The following is a 21,494-nucleotide window of genomic DNA, read 5'->3' as shown; positions in this document are numbered from 1 at the left end:
CACAAACTCATTTTTTAAATTTGACAAAAATCAAGCTCATAGAACATGTGCTGAATATCTATTAATACAGAGGCATTAATTACAAGTGCAAAAGCTGCAAAGTAAGCTACTTTAAGCTATGAAAACAACCTCCCATTCCTAATTCTGGCTTCTGTATTCTGTTTTCTTTCATCTTCCTGAGCAGCACACAAAAACACCAAGGAATTTTATTTCACAGTGTATAGAAGAATCTCAGCTGGCTATGGCTAATCACATTCTCTACAACTATTTATGAGAACTGCCATGATACTTATAATATATTGTCATGATCTACAGATGGGATCGTGACTGAAATCTCAATGAAGAAATGTATAGCATCCACTAGTAGTTGTTATATCTTCCCTTGCACTGAAACTCATTTTTCTGAGCCAAACTCTTACTTCAAAAATTGCATATTTTTTTTCATTTCTCTGTTGTGGAAATTGAGGACATATAACAAAATCTTTGTCTAAAACTTTAATAAAGATAAGCAAAGTGAAAATAAGTAGAATTGAACTAGATTTCAAATTGAATTTTATTCCTTACTTCTATTACAACACTTGATTAGCTTCATAGACACCTTTGACATCCTGAATTTAAAACTTAACAAGCTAATTGATGACATGCCTTCTCTTCCAGCCCAGGGTCGTCTTCCAGTGTAGACTTTTGTCTTCAAGACACTTCAAGAGCTGTGCTTTCATGTCTGTTTGGTTCAATTGCTTCTCTGCATGCAACTTAGATCATAAAATGTTACTGAGTAGAAACAAAAGTGATTTCTCTTCCCCCAGCATCATTTTTTTACTGACCATCACCCTAGAAAGAAAACTTTGAGCACATTAGCACTCCAAGGGTCATGGTAAGGCTTGCTGCTATCTACCTCCAAAATAGGAAACTTGTCTAGGATAATAAAAATGTTTGCTTTCACACCTCACATTCTAATCCCAAACACAGTGCACACACTAAAGAGACCATGTGCCAGGCCTCAAGTATTTGCATGTCACAATTCTAAGATTTGGAATGGATAATGATTTTATTCCTGTCCTTGCTTGACCCTGAGGATAAGCAGAGCGCAAAAACACTGTGCCTGCCACTCTTGATCTTTTCCAGCACTTGCAGTTGATCAAGGAGCAGTTGATCAAAGCCAAGCCGTCCTCTTTTTTTGCCTTATTTGAAATGGCCTGCTAACAATCACTTCTGATGCTAAATAAAAGGTGCACTGAGGAGAAAATGACAATACGTGTTTCTCTGTAAAAGCTCCATGCTTTTTTTCCCCACTGTTTTACTTCCTGCTCCTATTTGCAACACGGCATCTCTGAAATAGCTGTGATTAGTGATCAGTATTTTAAGTAGAACAAGCCTCTAAACCATCTCATCTTTTGATACAGTTTTCAATGGTAGAAAATATATACATCCATCTACATGATACAAAAACCCACACTGCATTAAACACTGAGATCTTCTTCCTCTCCTTCCTCTTCTTTCTGTCACTTTCTCTCTTTGCAGTAAGAAGCACTTAGGCCATGTAAACTCGAGTTTTGGACGGCAGACCTTGCAGTAAGTACAAGCTAATGTTGTTGGATGAAGCAACTCCCTCTTTATGACACACCACCATCTGATAAAGACTTAGCCAAATAATTTATTAAGAAAATTACTGCATTTTGTTATTTCAGAGAGTTATGACTGGTACCTGTAGACAATCCTTAAATGAATGAGAAAACTCAAAGTATAGAAATAAGAAGCTACAACTTCACCTTTTTGCTCAGAAGTTTAATTAAGAAAACTTTCTGGTCAGTACTAGGAAATAAAACAGCTCTGGTTTGCTATATCAAGAAACCTCTGGTTCACTTCTGACTCTTCCTTCCTACATGTGGGGGTTCTTCTGGCAAACCTGAAAACATTTTCAGCCTGTCATATTCACAGCTGCTGTTAGCTTTCAAATAGGTTATTAACCAGGCTACTGTAGTGTGAATCAGAGAGCTTAAATTGTCAAGAGTGCGTTTAACTGCCAATCTTCATACTTTTTTTAAGGAAGCACCTTGGTAACTTGGCTTATTCATTAACATACACAGCACTTATTAAAAGAAATGGGAGGTGTTACCTCTTTCCGCTGGCATGAGAGATGAAATTACTTTCGCCCTCCTCCCATGCTGAGAAAATGACAAAGCTGCCAGCTCTCCCTGTTATCTTGCTGCTTACTAATACAAAGTAATTAATGAATTCAGAGTGCCACAGTTGGAGATAGGTGATTTGAATATTCAAAAATCCACCAGCTACAGTTGCATTTCTATCCCAAAATGGCTCCATTCTGCCTTAGAAGCACAGGAAAGCTTTTCAGCTCTGTGAGAAAATGCACATTTTCTCTATCCCTTAAACACAGAGGGATAATTTTACATGCAAGACACTTGCATGTGATGATTCCTTCACACAGCCCTTCAGATCAGAGGATAAAGGGTTCACTTTAATCCACAGCAAAGACTATCCCACACATGAAATTAGACGGCAGTTTGCTGGTCAGTGGCACAGAAAACAGATTTTAATAAAACAAGGCACCAGGAGGAGTGATTAATCAGCCATGACTGGATGATTAGATGGGAGTTAATAAGCTCATGATGCAATTTAGCTAGAACGTTGCCTAACTGATGGGTATCTTGTAGACAGCATTTTCCTGAAAAATGAAGTTGTCAACTATTGGAGTAGAGGTTGTGAAATTAAATTTTTTCATATTACAGAAACACTTCAGCTTAGATTTCACACACAACATGTGCAATCAAATGCTTTCATTCTCCTAATAAGGTCTGACATAGATTTATGAATGCACAAGTCTGAAAAACTCCTAGCCTTAATTACAATGCTTTACCACAATATTACTGAGACTTTTAAATAAATTATCTTTGTTTGATGGCTATTTTCTCATGTTGTCTGAGTTATTCTGTGTCTATTTTAATATTTCTCTAATGTAATTGGATGGGGGGTTGGGGGGCAGGAGGGGGAGGGCAAGGAAAAGATTGTGGTATTTGGAAGAAAATGCAGACATTCTAGAAGTAATGTTACTAAGGAAGGAAAGAAATGATGGATACTAGTGTCAAGAAGCAGGCAGCATACTAGTCAATCAGTTCTGCTCCAATGTGAAGATCTCCTGTTAGTAACAGGAAGGAGAAAACAATGTATAGAAACAAACAATCTCACAAGATGTGGAAAATTATGCAGCAGATCCAGAAATAACAGCATAAATAAAGGAAATTTCTTAATTTTAAGGGAAAAATGAATTAATGAAAAAATAAAAAAATTTTATATCAATGCTTAGAAAAAGATTCCTGTTTTTAATTGTTGTAGTCTAAAATCAGTGCAAAAATCAGTGTCAGGTTTATATTAGAGAGATAATTAACTCAATAGTAGTCTGTCTATTTATTTGGTTATGCCAAGGTGCAGAACAAATGAAACTTTTAGCTAAGCACTTCCTCACAGATTGAAGTGTTCACTCAGACATGAGTGAATGCTATGTATTTGCATCACTCCCTTTAATAATCACTTTCACAATCCCAATTTCAAGAAGCTCTTTTCAAATTCCAACTACAATAGTTCCCTCATAGTTGTCTCTCTGAATCTGAGTTCTTGATTAGTCCAGTCTTATTCTCAGTTTGAAGTGATCCAGTAAACCAAAAGAAAAACAAAAACCTGATGGAAATGAAAAATCCACCCAGAATCAGGAAGCAAAATAAAGGAAATTTTCCTTTATAAAATGCAGTTAGACTAAAAAAAGGAGGTATTTAACTGCTTTAAATACAAGCAGAATAAGCATGTAAGAAAGAATTTAGAAAATGCTTCCTACTCTACTATATTTAAACCAACAGCTATGTTTGTAGCCTTCAAATCCTCAAGAGATTTCCATGTCAAGTTATGTGGAAAGCCCCTAAACACTATCATATCCTATCCACAAAAGGTTTCAAAGAGTGGCCTGTGGTAAAAGACATTGTGAGTAAGATGCTAGGGTGAAAAAAGAAAGAGGAAGAATAAGATGAGAGAAAAATATTTTAGCATGAAACAAAATAATTTTTGTACTTCACTGATAAACGGTAACAAGCAGAAATGATCAATTTTAACCATGGAGATCCACAAAACAGTTTATTTCATTAATCTCTTTCTTAAGAATTTAGATCCATGTGTTAAGGCATTATTTTTCTTTACTTTTTTACATCAAACCAATAAAATCTTGAAGTCATATATGAAAATAATCAGAATTTCACTGGGAGAAGTTGGAAAAGTTACTGGAATTTCCAAAGAAATTTCAGTAGAAAGTTTATTGCATGTGCTATTTCTCCTCTCAGCTCATGCCATGGCATACATGAGTTGAGAAAGGACTCTGCAAACCAGGTAGGGTCAGACATCTGAGCTACAAAAATGATCTTCAGTCTCAAAACTCAGCAAGTCTGTATTTTTCCATGCAAAGGTCTCAGTTCCCTAAAAAAAAAATTACTTTATAAATTTATAAAATACTCAGAGAGTCAAAAGAATATTCATTGGAATACTCAGAGATTCAAAAGAAGCACTGGAGTCTCATACTGCTTGCCATAACACCAAGAAAGCACACAGAAAGAGAACTGTGGTCTTCTGGGCAGAGGCAAATGCTGGCTGCCTAATATGTTCCTCTGAAGATCTCCAAACCCACCAGCAAGTCATTTCTTTAGGACAAAGGTTTTGTATTTCCCAAAGTAACGTACCTAAAACATAGTGACATATGGCTGAGCAGAGAGAATAAGAAACCCCCCCTCTGAAATTTCTTGGAACAGGAAAAGGATTTAATCAGCTACCGACATTATTAAAATTTGGGCAAATGCACAAGTTCTTTTGAAGAAGCCAAGCTATACCCAGTAAATCTCTTACATTCTAACAAACACCACCTGCAAATGGAATTTTACAGGAAGACCAAAATGCATGAATACCCAGACAACTGAAATAGTTTGTTGCCAAATGACCTACATATACACTAGACTATGTCAATTTACCACATTAAATAAGCACCACTAAGAAAAAACAAGATTTCCAAATTCATCGCTTTCCTTCTGCTATTTGTGTACTGTTATCTTGTGACTCATCCCAATATTTTTTTAAATAGAAACATCTTTCAAAAAAAGTGAGTGTTCTGCATATTTGTCAACAGATTGTCAGCTATCAAAGGCTGCTTCAGGAGTGGAAGCTGCATGTACCACCATAATTACAAGCGCATTGCACTCCATCAACAGTACCTGCAGAAACAAGCATTAACTACAAAAATTATATGCAACAGTACAGGACTCCCCAGACTGAAGCAGATGACAACAGCCAACATAATTAGAACACAGGTTTACTAGCAGAAGCCTGAATACCCTTCATTCTTGTCAAGTTTATTTCCTTTGCTCTGCTTACTTAGAATTACGTTATTTCCATAGAGAAAAATAAGGCTTGAGCTTTCACCCCTATGACATAAAAAAGGAAACCAATGCCTTATCTATTTATACACAGAGGGAATGACTGTTATTTACAAGATTAAAGGGCAACTAACTGTCAAACTAGCAAATTCTAAAAAGACTGTAGTCCAGGCAGAAAGAAGAGACTGCAGGGGAATGGGAGGACAATATTCAGAGCTCAGCAACTATTCATGTTTGTCAAAAAAATATTTATGGATCAAGTTCAAAAACCCAACAATGTGGGGACAGTACCTCACCTTCTCACTTACCATTGTGACAGTACTCTAAAACAGAGGTTTCAATTTTCACTTGAAAAATGAAGGACAGGTGCATACAAAGAAGTCAGGAAGAGTCATATTGCCTCTTTTTAAACCTATATATGTATGTGTATGTGTGTGTGTGTGTGCATACACGTATATCTATCAGGCATGCTTTTGAAGAAGTTAATCCAGACTGCCTGCAGGAAAACAGAAGGAGCATCAACCATGGCTGAGATCCTGCTAACAACTCCAAAAATGGATCCTGCTGGCGTGGGACCCACTCCCCACCACAGAGGCCAGAGGCAGCTCAGCAGACTGGCTGCACAGGATGCTGCTGTGGGCAGGGGCAGCTCCCTTCCCTGTCCCAGAGCCTGCAGTCCTGACTGAACCTTGAAGGAACAAGGCCCTGTTCACAAGAGTGGCCACTCTAACACTAAAAACTAAAATCCACATTTAGGAAAAGCTGAGGGATCCTGAGACACACTGAGGCATCCTCATGGTCTATAGGTGGATGATCCTACCACTCAAAAAGGTAAGTCAGTGCCCCTGTGAAGAGCGGGGGTTCATTGCTCACTCGGGTTTCTCTGCTGTGCTCAGGTCCCAGACCCAGCCACAAATAAGGCACCTGGAGGCCAGGGACAAAAATCTCACCTCTGCCTACAGAGCTGCTCCCTGTTCTCAGCCTCCCTCTGTTTACTTAACACCCCCAATCTTAAACCCCTTTATTTCTTTCACTTTCCTTCCCTCCACCCCCAGCTCAAGCATTACCATCCTGATAATTATTTAAAAAACAGTCATTCCCTATGGTAAGAGAGAAACAAAACCTAGGTATGTTAACTTTGGACCTGAAGTAGTGTAGCTCTCATATTAAGTACAGCGGTACTTAAATACGAGATCAATACACTCACCTGCTTGGAAGGCTCTTGTTTGATTATGATAATTGAAACAAACCATTTTGATGACTCTCTACAACACTACCACAGTCACTAAGGAATAACTGGGCATCAAAAGAAAACATTTCTCCACAGATGAATGGTTGTTCCAGAGAGAGGTGAAATACCACCTGTTCTCAATAAACCTATTATTTTTGCTAAGATACCATAGATTTTCTCAGTGATGTAGCCACCATGGATTCAAAATTCCTATTGCCCTGGGGAGATGCAGTCACATACACGCAGATGAATCCCCAAGTATTACATCACTACGCAGACCTGCTCAGCAGCAGAGATCACTGACAGCCACCAAGAAATTGTGCATGTTTATCAGCAGCTCTGACAGACACACCACAGAAGCAATACAGAGATGAACCTACCCCCTCCCCAAACTCAATTCCTTCCCCATTTCCTGTTCAAGACAGGAATCCTGTCTGCTCAGTCTCACTACACCAGTTCTATCTCTTCTTTTAATGCTACCCTTGGTAGGTGCTTTTCAAATGTTACCCCTTTGGGGAGGACTTTTCACATCTCAGCTTAAACAATATGGAAGTCTATGATGCATATAGAGCACCATTAGAACCAAAAGCACCCCAAGGTGCTGGACCCTGCAGGATATCAAGAGTTAGGAACAAACAAAAAATCTTGACTGAATTTGAGGATTTGCATGGTTTGTTGTTTTCTTTAATTACCACAGAAGGTACTGGTAACTCCTGGAGGCTGACAACACTGAGCACATTTCAAGACAGAGAATGCCACGTGTAATCTTCCAGCTCCAGCTGCTGAGATCCTATGGAGCTGCCTGATTGGAGACTTGTTTCTTGCTACACAGTACTGCAGACACAATTAACATTTCCCATACTGCCAGCCTCTGCAGCACTTCTATGCACTTCCTACACTCGTAACATTTTACACCACTCACCAAAATATTCTTTAAACTTGCTATTGTAACTCAATGAGTTGGAAAAAAGGATCCTTCCTTTTTAAAATTTTGAACCAACCTAGCCAAATATTTCAGGAAGCTATCCCTATAGGAAGCCATTACAATACAACTGGAGATATGTAGAATTTTCATATATGAGATATTTATTGAGTATAAGCAGTCTGTTTAAAAACATTGGATAATTATTACCTCCAATCTCAATATAACTGGACCAAAGTAAAAGTTATGTTCTATTTAAGGTCTTGTGCTCTACAAATAATTCATCTTACAGCTGTGCACACAGCAAAAGAAGAGAATACAATGCTTGAGTATCACTTTATCCAGGCCTTGCCTCAGCTTAATATAAATTTATGAGATTAATGTAAAACTTCAGTTTGTACAATCAGTAGTAGTAGAATTGTAGCAGACAAGATAATATATAATCAGGAACAACTTAGTATCTCAAAACACTTTTGACTAAGCTAAAGTAAAAGGTTTTTGTGTTTTCAAAAAATTATGCTAACTTTTACAAAAAAAAGGTAACAATTTTAAGGCAAACAGAAAAATGTCAGTGTTTTATGATGCAGCCTTTCACATGCCCATAACCTTTTCAACATCAAATCTGCCTCATGCAACACGTAGATGAGAGTGTGGTCATTTACCGTTTTGTTTTGTTCCAGCTTGTTGTGCAACCATTGTAATAAATATTGATAAAAAAAAGTCTTCTAAAGACATGACAATTAAATGCTATCCATTTTATGATATTCACTACCGTAAAGCTAACCTCACAAATATTAATTCTGTTTTCACAGTAGCCCAGATGACATAACAGATTTAAAGAATCCACTAAAATCAATGTTATATAAAGCAGAGAGGGTAGTCTGAGACGCTTAGGACCCAATTTCTAATATTATTTTATTTTCACCAGCCTCAATGCATGCATAAATCAGTCTTGAGGTATGAAGACAAACAAAATCAGAAAAAAATGCAAGCAGCAATCATCACTTAGCTTATTTATTCCAACTGCTTATCAACACTGGCCCAGTTCAAAAACTCAGTGTGTTACTAGCTTTGTCAAGACATCTGGTAGCATTAAGAAAATGAGTGGTTTAGGAGGCTATCTCAGCTTTACATAGGATTGAGTAGCAAAACTGAGACTCTTCAACATTCTAGGACAGTATCTGAATGTGAGGATTTGGTGGGGTTTATCTTTTCATCATTTTGCATAAATAGCCTTTAGTATATCAATTCCAACCCCTGATTTAAAAAAAAAAAAAAAAGGGATTTGGTTCTGAAAACAAATTTAACTGTATCATTTTCAATTCTGCTGTGCTTAAATTTCATATAAAAAACCGCAAGCTCTTTCAGGACCTAACAGGGAATCTTTACAGAAAAGCATCGCTATGTTGCCATACTACATTTTAATAAGCTATAGCTTACATAGATGGCATAAGGATAATGCCTATAGAATTGACAGGTAAAATGCATAAAAACAATCAATCCCCTTCTTTTTTCATCCAAGGTAAAAAAGCACACAGTACACCTTGAGTTCCTCATTCTAATCTCTCTGCCAGTATTTCTCAGCCATCCTCGTGGCAGCTCAAAACATAGAAGTGCTGGTTTCAGTGACTTCTACATTGATTATAGTCAGGAACTTTTTGTCCAGCTATTCTCTGTTTGTTTCTTAGGACCATGGATCTGAACCAATTCTTGTTTTAATTCTCACTTTTCCATTCCGCTTCAACGGCAAAATTGAATTGGCTACAGTTCTCCCTAAGCTCAACTGCAGCCGTGCCTGAGTATTCCAAGAAGATCATTCCACAATCAGATTTTTCCTTCCATGACCAATGTTCTTCTTCAGATGGGTTAGTAGAACACCCAAAAGTATCAAACAGAAAGAGGTCTGCTTCCAGCTCTGAACCTCCAGCTCTATGGAAGGCCAGCCCTCAGGAGTTGATAGTGGCGTGGACAGAGTTTCACATCTTCATTACTAACCAGGAGGACAGGATAGAGCTTCCAAGCACAGCAAATATTCATGGCATACAGTATTAGAATAGCACAGTTGCTGGGCAAATAAATACTGGGGAAAATGTAGCAAACTGCACACTGAAGTGTTCAGTAGATAATGTAGCAACTAAGATGAATTTGCAGGAAATTAAAAAGGGATTTAACCCTACATTTCATTTTACCTAAAAGTAAATGAATTTCAAGCATACTAAGGCAACTGAGAACCAATTTTTTCCCCCTGCATAATGAAGTCTAGAAAGAAAAATACCAAAAAAAAACCCACTTCAAGTTTTGTCAGAAAAAAAAAATAATCAAATACAGTGTGTTTTTTGAATAAGCACTTAAAATCATTTCAATATAAATTCTAGAGAGTCCTACACTCCCCCGATGTATTCTAGTTCCTAGTTTATTATGACATTCAAAACAGAAATTGTAACTACTTACACATTCACCTTCTTGCTACAATTGACATGCAAAGAAATCCTTTCTTATTTCACTACTACATTTTTTCTAGTAAGCAGTCAAAAAGTTTGCACTTGAAGTGAAAGCACACAAAAGCAGCTGAGAGAAATCCATTGGGTTCCATTGAGGATAAGTGAGTTTGTGCATCTGTCCTCCCAGAGTCATTAAAACACAATTCCAAAGGAAACACAATACACTCCAAGTGCAGATGATTTTACTAGTGAGCAGTTCATGTAGCATGAAGCCTAGCCATTAGCAAAGGAATTGAATGTTTCAAACACTTCGCTGATAAGATTGGAAAAAACAAAAACTAGCAAACAAAAAAACCTACAGGAGTCTCATACTCCTATATATACCTGATCAACAAAAAGCCCATGAATACACCTTGTGTTGACAGAACAAAGCACAGATCAACAAACAGCAGCTCCAGAAGCTCTCACAAAAATAAACCTCTCTCAACTCTACACCCTCCCAATGATAGGAGGTTTTCCTGTGGATGTATGGTACAACAGAATTGGAATGGTTTGGCACTCACCAGTCTTCTGGTAGACCATAAAAGAGAATGTTTTACCACTGCTGACAGAAACTAATTAAAGCTGTTGTAAAAGACAATTTATTAATAGAGTTCTCAATCACTCCAAAGGGATGGAGCAGTTAAGAACAATTCTCTTTTTGGGATACAAGATCTCCCATCCACACACAGATGTACACCACACCGGCATGTGTAAGCAAGTCACATACACCTGTATTTCTATGTGTCATATATAAATACACACATATGTATATAGTCTATTCATCAGGCATGGCATGTAAAATATCCAGAATCTTCACATTTCAGTGGCCTCATTTATTACAATTATCATGAAGGACTATAAAAGATGTATCAAGGTGGAAAAATAGTACATTGTATTTACATATATATATTTATATAATTTATAGATATGTATGCATATATACATATATGTGTGTGTGTGTGTATATATATATGTGTGTGTATATATATATATGAGACTGCTGGATATATTTCAAAAAATGCAGGCAAAGCAAGTTTAACTCAGGGAATAACAATCATTTCTTTTTTGTTCCAGCCAACACAGATGATAGATGATTTTGTGCTTGTCCACTTACAGGAAAATGTCTCCTTTTAAATGCCAAGCTAATTTAATTTCCTGTACCTAGTCACTGTGCCCAAAACCGTTTTTTATCTCTCTGAAGTAACAAAAGCATTAGAATAGAATGAAAGTTCAAACTAGTCCCTTTTTATATAAATAGAGAGTATTGGTGTTTGGAATACAGATTCTCCCACTAGAAAAATAATAATTCATATTGAATCATATGAAAAACCCTCTGAAATATAGTTCAAATAATAGAAGCAATGGGCTTTATGAAAGTTACCTTACACTTGTAATTTGCCACCCTCTTGGCAAATTTTTATCTTAATACCTATTTTTCATACAGTATGTTTGCTTGAGGATTATTTAAAAAGAAAAACCTTTCAGACAAAATCTAAATAATTTTTGAACCCACTAAGAAAATACCTGACAATCTCTCATGTCAAATATGTCTGGATACCTTTTCTTCTGGATACGTTTTTCTACTGAGTATACAGCAGGACAAAAGGAAATAATTTTCTTTGCCATAAAAGGTGAGACTGGTAATAAGCATGCAATGTACAGGTCTGTTGTTTAACTTTTATGAAAAAACATTTAAATCTCAGAACTGAAAGAAACCACAAAATTATAAATCCCTACCTGACACCTGCCAACTTCCTTCCCATGTCCTTGTGACACCTTTTCTCAGTGAAAGGAAGATGTGCAGAAGGTGCAACAGCACAAGAACAGTTGATGGCAATGGAAAACAGAAAACTTTGCCATCCTTTTATTATAGGAAAAAAGTTAGATCCCTTTCTCCTACCCAAAATCCATCATATCTGGAAGATCCATCTAACCCTGTTTCTAATATTGTTCATGTTGTCCAGAAATCGCAGAAGTTACTGAATTCAAGAGCACTAATGGATAGTTGGCCAGGCTCCATTTCCTAAGAAAATTAGAGAAAATCTCCAGGAACTGGTTTGATTATGGTATTTGATCACTTTCACAAGAAGAAAGTACTAGATGATAGAGGTCTTGAATCTAGGAAAGGAAGATGTGATTTAAAATATATTAAAAGATTTTAAAAAAAGAAAAAAAAAATCAAACTACCCAAAAAGATAATCAGAGGAAAAAGATTCAGAAGCAAAACAGCAAAATACTGTTCCAACAGGTTGCAATGACCATTCCTAAATTACTCCAGAAGCTATGGATTTGCCTCCTCAGGATCATTCCAACTGCTTCAGTGAAATACAAGGCTCTTGGGTTCAGAGAAGGTTCACTGGAAATAAAAACCAGGCCAAGAACAGCCTCAATTCTTTTTATGGTCTTAAATGTTTTATAAATACATAAGGACTTCAATATCCATCTTACATCTGCTTTTCTAATAATAAAAAGTTACACTTAAAAACGGAGCCAAAATGATTACAAAATAATACCTAGGCTGTAGGTCACCCTTGTGTAGGACAGCTCAGCTGTAATTCTGCTTGCCCAGACTATGTGATGATACTCCTCATTATGTGATAATTTACTATTCCCTCTCCAAAAGATTTCTCCATTTTTCCTTATCTATTTCTGGTTTGTTGGTTTTTGTTTCTTTCCTGCAGACGAACTGATGGAAGTGGTACATGCATATAGCACTCCAGACCTCAGCAAAATAAAAAAAAATAAAAAATTACCTGTTTAAAATGAAAAGTGCAAATAATGCTACCTAAGCAAATAAACATGGTTGTGGTTTTATTTTTGAAACCAAAACCATTCAGTCAAGCTATGAATGTCAGTGTTTTAATAAATTGTCAGAGCTAAGCATAGTATTTTACAGGGAAATGATGAAACCTCAGAGCACAAAATAACTACTCAGTGCCTAGAAGAAACAGATCACTACACACATTTTTCCTTCGGAAATTTCAGTCATTTTCCACTGTTGCCTTTGATACTAGCATTTATCTGGTTCAGAAGAGTCAAGTAGGTATACTCAGATAGATGGATCACTGATCTCACAAAGTATGGAAATTCTCATTTTGGGATTCTTGCACTAAAAAGAGAGGTATTTATTTCAGATGTAATCTTGCACACATAAAGCATACTAATTGAGAATTAGAAGTAAATCCAGTAAGTGCATCCAGTTATTCTTTCTTAGGCACAAGAAAGCTGCTTATTGTTCTGACTCAAGTCAGCATGAGATTTTGTTCATATTGCCCAACCATTGCATTAGTGCTAACTTACCTGTTATATAACAAGAATACTTATTATATAAACATAGCATTCAAGAGATTACACAACACAAAAGGCAAATCAGCACAAGGAGACCACTTATAATCACAGCATCTTAATGATTTCTAATGTAATGAAAAGTAGCTGAGTACTGAAAAGACCTCCCTTTGTAGGATTCTTTCCACTAGAAAACTGAGGTCATGCTGAAAGCAGTTCATAGCAACAATTTCTCAAAAAATTGCTATACTTTCTTCTCCTACATGAAATTAAACACTCTTGTTTTAATAAAAATAATTTATGCTTCTCCAGGAAGGTGGTAGTGCTTCAGGTAAGACAAATTACCTCGTATCTTAAAACTTCTTCTAATAGCTACTTGCAACAAATATAAATCTGCCTATATAAGTACCTGCCCTATGAGATACAAATATAAATGGCAAATTTGTATATTTGTCATAGAAACTACAACAGATACCAAAAGTCAGTTCTATTAATTTATCAACAAGTACACATTCTGTCATTTTAGTATCATCATCACTCAACTTTCAGAGACTTACTAAAAAGAAAAATATTGTCATTGACAACAATATGACACTGTGTTCATCTACAAAGCATTCTTTTCAAGATTGTTCTAATATCAATATATTAATATACAAGAGACACAAGCAGATTCCTAATGCATTTCTACAGAAGCCATCAAAATTTGCAGTGGAAATATATTTATGATTTACTCATCACCATCTCTCTGTGTTGGTATAGCTGTAGCTCTGTATCTTCTGCTACTTTGGCATTTAACAGGTGCTGAGAGCACAATAAACTACTGTGTAAACAGCCAAGAGCCACATAATGACCACACTCAGAACTTTGCTTTATCTTTCCTGTGCACTTCTCAGAAGACCTTCGAGTACAGAGCAGTGTAGACCAGTGCAGCTGCCATCAGTGTTATTTAGGCATGTCCAGAACTCTGACCTACTCTGACTTTCATGGTTATGCACAGAAAACATCAGTAATTGTTTCCAGAAAATACCACCAAACATGGTATGTCTCATCTGTCAGTGTGTCCTATAAAAATCTTTTCCTACTTACATCTAGTGCAGAAAATAGTCCAGAACTAGTGCAAAAATTCAACCTAAGACACCTACAAAGCTCTCTTAAGTCTGTCCTGTTCCCAGCAGAATAACCAAGCTCACGTTTTGTAATCATTCTGCAGAGAGCTTTGTTCACTCTCCAGTGTTCTCTGGGTGTGATCTCTGTATTAAAAACAAGTATTTTTTTAACACCTGGCCCCAGCACTCTGCTAAAGACAGAAAATCTGCAAGTTGATGTTATGATTTGAAGAGAAGTTTCAATACTTCATATTCAAAAATTGAATGCTTTTTAATTCACTGCATTCTGCCCTACAGCACTGCTTTATTACACGTTCCTCTGTACTTTAGTTCATGTTCCTGCTCACATCTGGTGGGAATAAACAGAAAGAAAACTGTTGCTCTTGTTCATACATGTGGCCATACACAGTTATCACTGTCCATCCTTGGGTTTGGACTGTGATTTTTGACACTATGTCAAAAGAACACATGCCTGTTCGTTTATTTTTTTCCTTGTGAATTGCTTGCTCTTGGTTTCAATATTCACACAGGGAAGAAGAGTTTAAAAGTACATCTCCCCTTACTCTGGTACCACGTCTTCTCTCAGATATGCTTTTCATTCTCTTGGAACAAATTCTCACTGGCAGAACACACTCTGGATCATCCATGGGACTGCTCCCAGACTTTATTTCCCAAATACCATTTTCAGTCTGGCATTTCACGGGACTGACTACTCTGTATTAGTTTAGATCCCTGAGGCATCCCCATAAATATCAGACGCATGTTTATGTCCTGCCAGCTTTCTTGCGAGATGATTATGATTAACACCTTATGATTAACACCTCTTTCTCTTTTGCCTGTTTAACTCCTATGCCTACAGCCACTCTTCCTCAAAAATTTACAGGATTTGAGCTAGAGCATAACATTCAAATGAACACTAAGGTATATATGGAACATTCAATTACAGCATAACAAATCAAATCAATTGCACTGCAGGAACATTAATTACACTACTATGATTTATCTGTAAATAACTACTTTCTAATAAAAAAATTAATTCATTCCTATTAGGAATAATCCTTCATCTTCCAGGCTGCTATTTCTTGTCCACCAAGGCTCAATAATATTTTATCATCAGCCTAAAGGTCTGTTACAGCATGTTTTAGCTCAGGGTACACACAACAGCTTCATTATTTCTAGACACAAACAGCATATATCCAAGTCATTTTAAGACCTTTTTACAGTCTCACCCAATAGAGTCAGGAATGCTCAGAAAGATTATTTGTTCAGAACAAGTGATCAAGCTTTACATGACACATTATAAGAGTCTCGAATTAAAACACCCTTGTAACTCTGTACTGACTCATAGCACATTGAAATTGTGAATTTACAACTCTGGCAAGCTTCAGTGGACACTGCAAGTGCTTATAATTTCCAAAAAAACATTCCTGTAGCAAAGGAGGAAAATTCAACACAACCATGCTATAAGCACGTGACAGTCATGAAACCTGCAGTACCATAGGAATAAAGTACTATTTTGCAAGATGAAAAAGAGTGAATATTTAATAACTTACCCCTTCTGCCTTTTCTTCTGTGTTAGCCAGCATTTCCTGGAGGGCTCGTACTGACAGAGACTGCTCCAGCACAAAGGTGCAGATGGACAAATCAGGTGGAACATTCTAGGTAAAAGAGAGCCATGAGATCACATCAGTAACACATTTCCTGAGAGGCACTTTCCGGTGGCTCTATTTTTCCTCATTATCCATGGATCAGAAAGATCTAGTTCATCTCTGAGGCTATGAAATCCAGCCACATACTGGGCTGCAGCAGTTAAGTTTTAGCCAATAAAGGGAAGCAGGGCTCTGCTCAGCATGTGCAAGCTGACTCCTGGGGTATCAGGTCCCCTCTAGAAAAGAAAGAAACTCTCAGTAAAAGAAGAAATCAATGAATTTCATCAAGTTCAGCAGAGGGTTGCCATGAATGTCAGGGCTAGTGCACTCCCCCTGTGTCTGTGGAGAGGAGGAGAGGGATCTTGCGATTCTCTTTAAAAATCTAACGTTGATTACAGGGGAATAGAGGCAGACTCTTCTTGGACATGCTCCTTGAATGGAATGGGAGCAGCAATGCAAAGTGTATAAAGAAAATCAGAGAAGAAAATTGGGAGTGGAAAGGCTCCTAAGCAAAGTAATGACAGGTCTGCTTAGACATTAGCACATGGAACATACGTCCCAGACATTAGGCTCAGATTGTGAGGAAAACCAAATTCAGTCTTCAGGCTATTGATAGTTAGCCAGACCTCATCCTTATCATGAAGGTCGAGATGAATTTTCATAGCAGAAATACTGGACACCAAGTATCAAGGCCAAGCCAGCAGCTTCACAGCCTGGCACAGTGCTATACTTCACCACAAGCTGCTCTAACTGGGATAAAGCTGAAGAATCTTCCAAAAATTATTATTTAACTTGTCATGCTTGAAAAAAATATCATTGAACTATCGAAAAGTTAGTTTTCCAGACTATCATAAAAATTCATATAAAATTGAAAAAGGTTTGTAACAGCAATGTCTAAGTTACAAAGTAGCAAAGTAAAATTAGATTTTATGTGGGGATCTTTTCTTCTGTTAATAGAACATGCAACTCCTACACACCTTTACTTGCCTCCAGAAATTCCTTCATATTCCTTCTTTATTTTCTTTTCATGTTAGTTGCATATTTTAGTTTAGGAACACTTTTTTTGACTGTTGGAATTCAGTTTTTTACACAATGAATGCTTTTGCTGCTAAAGCTGTAAAATTGCACATATACTCAAACTGTACATTGTATACAAAGTGAAGAGGCGACTTCCAAGGTCAAACTGTGAAAGGTAGTTCCAAAATCTTTTTTTTTTTCCCCCCAAAAATTAGTTTACTCAGAATACCTCACACTCTTACTAGCTTATTATATTGCTGTTCATCCCTACTAAATACAGCAATTTAGGTCTAATACATAGTAGATCTTTCATTATTTCCCAATACTTATATTTCATTAATGAAAAATTAAATTAATGGAAAATTGTACTTTAAATTTAAGTTTTAGCCAGATGAGAAAGACTTGAATAGCATCATCTTTTGCTATGGGTTTTGACTGACTTATGCAATGATACTTTAGGCATGGAATATTTTTCAGCCAACTCCTTCAGTATAATGTCTCTAATTATTTGTCAGTTTCTCATAGCTAGTCAGACACTACAACAGTCCCTTTCATGCTAAGACTAGGCCAACAAACAACCAAGTAGATTGTCTTCAGAACATCCTTGTAATGTCAGCTACACTATGAACAATGTCAGAACACTATGGCAAGCCCTTGTGTTACAAAGCAGGAAAGAGAGCACTCAAAGACCTCAGGCTGCAAGGTGCTGCTTCTGCTCAGTTAATATAAGGGGAGTTCTCCAGCCTAGAAAGCCTCACAGCCTGACAGTGCAGCTCACCCTCTGTTCTGTCCAGTGAAGGCTGACAAACAAGAGTACCAACAAAAGAGAAAAAATGCTCCATACACTGTGCTCAGAAATGGGCCAAGGCTACCTTTTCTGCTTTTCTGTCTGTATGCAAAGTCTCCTTAACAATATTCCCATTGTTATTACTGTTATTTAAAGTAGCAGTTTTGCTAGCAGAACATGTCTCACACATACAATTTTGGAGACATCAATTTTTTTACTATTGAACCTACCCCACAGGTAGTATACTTTCCAATACCAAAAATCCTGCATCATTCCAGACACTGATCAAACCAACATAACTAGGACCCTCCTCTTTCATCCATTTCATTCTCCTTTATGTTCAAGACAGCCATGAGTACTTCCTTTCCTACCCATTAAAAATGAGGTATGAAGTCCCAATGAACATTTTTTAGCTATTCTCACTGCAGGTGAGTAAGGCACACTTTTTGCTTCTAGGGAGTGAAAAAGGAGAATTGTATGAGATAATTTTGATTTAATTAAGTGAAAGTACTGTGTTATTACAGTCTAGCAAAATGTAAGAGCCAGGGTTTTTTTCATGAGGCAAAAGGAAGAGCATATTATCCCACTTCATCTTTGTTGCATGAATGCCTGGGTAATTGGTGGCCTTCAGGGAGAAATGTTTTTCCCTTAAAGGTTCAGGAAAGATGCACCTACTGATGCTTGCAGTGAGATGTGAATTAGACCTTTCTCTCTGGCAGTTCCTCACCCAGCTCTGCTGTACTGAAGATCCAACGAGCATGACTGCATCAATCCCAGCACATACAACATTCAAAGCATGGAAGAACATGGGACAGATGCAGACCTGCCAATGTATTTACCTCAGTTACAGCTCTGCTCATCCCTACACACTTTATATCAGTGCTGATGCTTTTAACACTGAGGATTAAAGGATGAGGCTTTGGGCCTCAGACACAGACTGAAGGTTCCTCTCTTGAATAGCTCCCTCCAAAAATAATAAATCCGAGTAATTTTAAAACTCCCATTTAAGTATAACAAAAATTATTCACAGTGTCTTCTCCATCTCTTCAAAGCATAAAATAAAAATGAGGAAATAAAAACAGAGTCTTTGCCAGACCTCTGACTATCTACCTTATTGTCTCTCATATTATCTCACACACAGACAGATGATGGTGTTCTATGGCAGCCTAACATTCTCTACAGAAAGATATCTTTATACAAAGTACATAGATTTTAGTACCCAGTCTGGAGAACAACTGCATATTCTAGTGGCTGCAAGGAAAACCTGCAGCAATTAGTTTTCAACATCAGGCTTTTTTCAGGACAGGTGAAATGTGTTGGCAGGTATTTATTTCAGTGACTGCTGCGCTAGACTAAATAATAAATAATTTTAAAGAAAATATTTTGCTACATGTTTAACAACCCACCAATGCGCTTCTAATAAACACCAAAACTATCAGGTTTAACTAACAGTAATGGTAATAATGGTAATAATACATCTCTATTCTGATAACAGAACACAAACTATAACCCCAAAAACTCATCATCTCAAAAGCAGAGGTCTCATCAGATATAAATAACCATATTGGCAATCTTCAACCTTCTTTTCCACCAATTTTCATCATATTTATATTTTCTGCAGTAACTTTTTAAATGAAGACATAGCAAATTAATTCATATTCCAAAGAGGGAGGCTGGTTTGTTTTGTGATAGAGCGTACAATGTTGGACAATCCAGGGAATCTGTATAACTTCAGTTCATATGATGAGTGGAAAAATCTGATAAGGAATGGCAGTATGCAATGCAATTTATTTTCAGCTCATTTCTGACACATTTGTAAAATCGTACTTTAGTGAGTTTGAATATAAAATATACTACTCAGAATAGTAGGAACTCCAGTTTATCTGAGTATTAGTTAAAACATTACTGATTTGGCTGCCAGTTCATATTCAGATTTGCCCTCTTGTCAATTTTTCTTCCTAGAAAATCTACTAAGTCATAATTACAGCCCTCTATGCAAGCAGTTTGATTTTTAAAAAGTTATTACACAAATAAATAGAAATCGTATATTGCATTTCAAAAGGAGATTCAGTACACCTCTAGGAGAAAAACAATAAATTATTATTAAGTTTTTCTATTGTTCCTTCATCATGGCTTGTAAGACTCCAATCAGCAAAATTAAACAAGTTAAAATAAATGTAACAATCATATGGAATTTTTAAGGCATATCCATTACTGAAGTAGTTACTGGATTATTTAGAAAATTGGTGGATTCCTTATTCTTCCTGTTATTTTAAACTACATTTATTGTGTACACTAGTTTTCTGTAGTAATATTTGCATATTAAACTACACTTTACTCTGTGGGAGGCAGATTTGCAAATTAGATAATCATACCCTTTATTAAAAAGGTGTTTTGAGTAAAGCTTTTGAAATATATGTAAAAATAACCCTAACTGTATTCCAACCCACAGGTGAATCATGGATACTGGATGTAATCATTATGCTCAATTTCATTTTCTAGAGAATTTCTGTTTACACACTCCAATGAAAGCAAGAGGCTGAGATGCAAAATTCTGTTTTTGTCATTACTCTGACAATCACACAGTGCTAACAAGCCACTGTAATGTAAAACCTGCTCATATATGTTGCATATAATCTTGTGAATGTAAACTGAACATTATCTGCCTCTCATAAATAATTAGTACAAGACTGAAGGATAATAAATTGCATCAGCAAACAAAATTCTGTCTCTAAGAATAAGCAGATTTATCTCAGTTTTACTTCTCTTCCTAGATATTTGCAAGCTTCTTAGTTATTCTCCTAAGCTCAGTTATTTTTGTTATTTTTCTAGCCAGATTCTCAATTAAGTGGACTTGCAGGTATTTAGTATTTAACCATATACAGACTATTCACACTGTAGTGCCTAAACAAGCACCTAATTAAGCAGCCTGATGTAAAAAGTGAGATGTGGGTGTTCATAACTTTTTTTAATGCTAGCACATTTACTAGATGCCTACAGATGCCTAACTTTGAGAATCCAAGTAGGAGGACTTAGAAAATTAATTTTAGTACAGAATTTAAGCAAAATATCTGTAGTCCAATTTGTGGGAGTAGCCTGAAAGAAACTGAACCCATCAGCTATTTTCAAGTTACATTTCAATTTATACATCTCTGTCTTTCTGGCAGCCCTTTCTATTTAAATGAAATTCTGTCTGGTGACAGTGATGAAACACACTCACTATTACCAAGAAAAAACTTCTATTTCTAGGACTCCACACAGAAGGCCTAGCTTTCCCTTTTTTCAAGCTTGTCATCAAAACAATGGACCCAGTACAGAAATATATGTGTCTGGCAACAAGTCCTGTCAGGCAAAGAGAATGAACCATATTCATCAAATCCCAAAGCAGAAAAGACAGAGAATGAATTATGAGCCTTACGGATTCCATTCTGTAGAGAGGAGTGTAAAGTAACAATGTCCTCTCCCTGGAATTCCTCCAGGAAAGTGTCAAGCTCCCATGTGTTTACCATGGGCAGACCGTGAAGATTGCCTGCACACCTCCTACATAAAGTTTGCTATCAGCTGACTATTTCAGTCTGAAAACATCACTTT

At 36.6% G+C, this 21,494-nt stretch overlaps 1 protein-coding gene across 6 annotated transcripts in view; it reads right to left on the bottom strand.

Moving 5' to 3' along the window:
• RYR2 (ryanodine receptor 2) overlaps positions 1-21,494 on the bottom strand; it is a 380,370-nt gene that overhangs the window by 249,140 nt on the left and 109,736 nt on the right. For all 6 annotated transcript variants that reach the window (XM_088053181.1, XM_088053183.1, XM_088053184.1 and 3 more), the window contains exon 3: positions 16,004-16,108. In XM_088053181.1, coding sequence (XP_087909307.1) covers positions 16,004-16,108 — 105 coding nt within the window. The remainder of the gene's footprint in view (positions 1-16,003; positions 16,109-21,494) is intronic.

Source organism: Pseudopodoces humilis, chromosome 3 (assembly GCF_049639895.1).
Source record: "Pseudopodoces humilis isolate 2021_Gansu_Grassland_sample_001 chromosome 3, ASM4963989v1, whole genome shotgun sequence".
Taxonomy (NCBI): domain Eukaryota; kingdom Metazoa; phylum Chordata; class Aves; order Passeriformes; family Paridae; genus Pseudopodoces; species Pseudopodoces humilis.
Note: the sequence above shows the minus strand (reverse complement) of the source record. Positions and strands in the feature narration are given on the sequence as shown.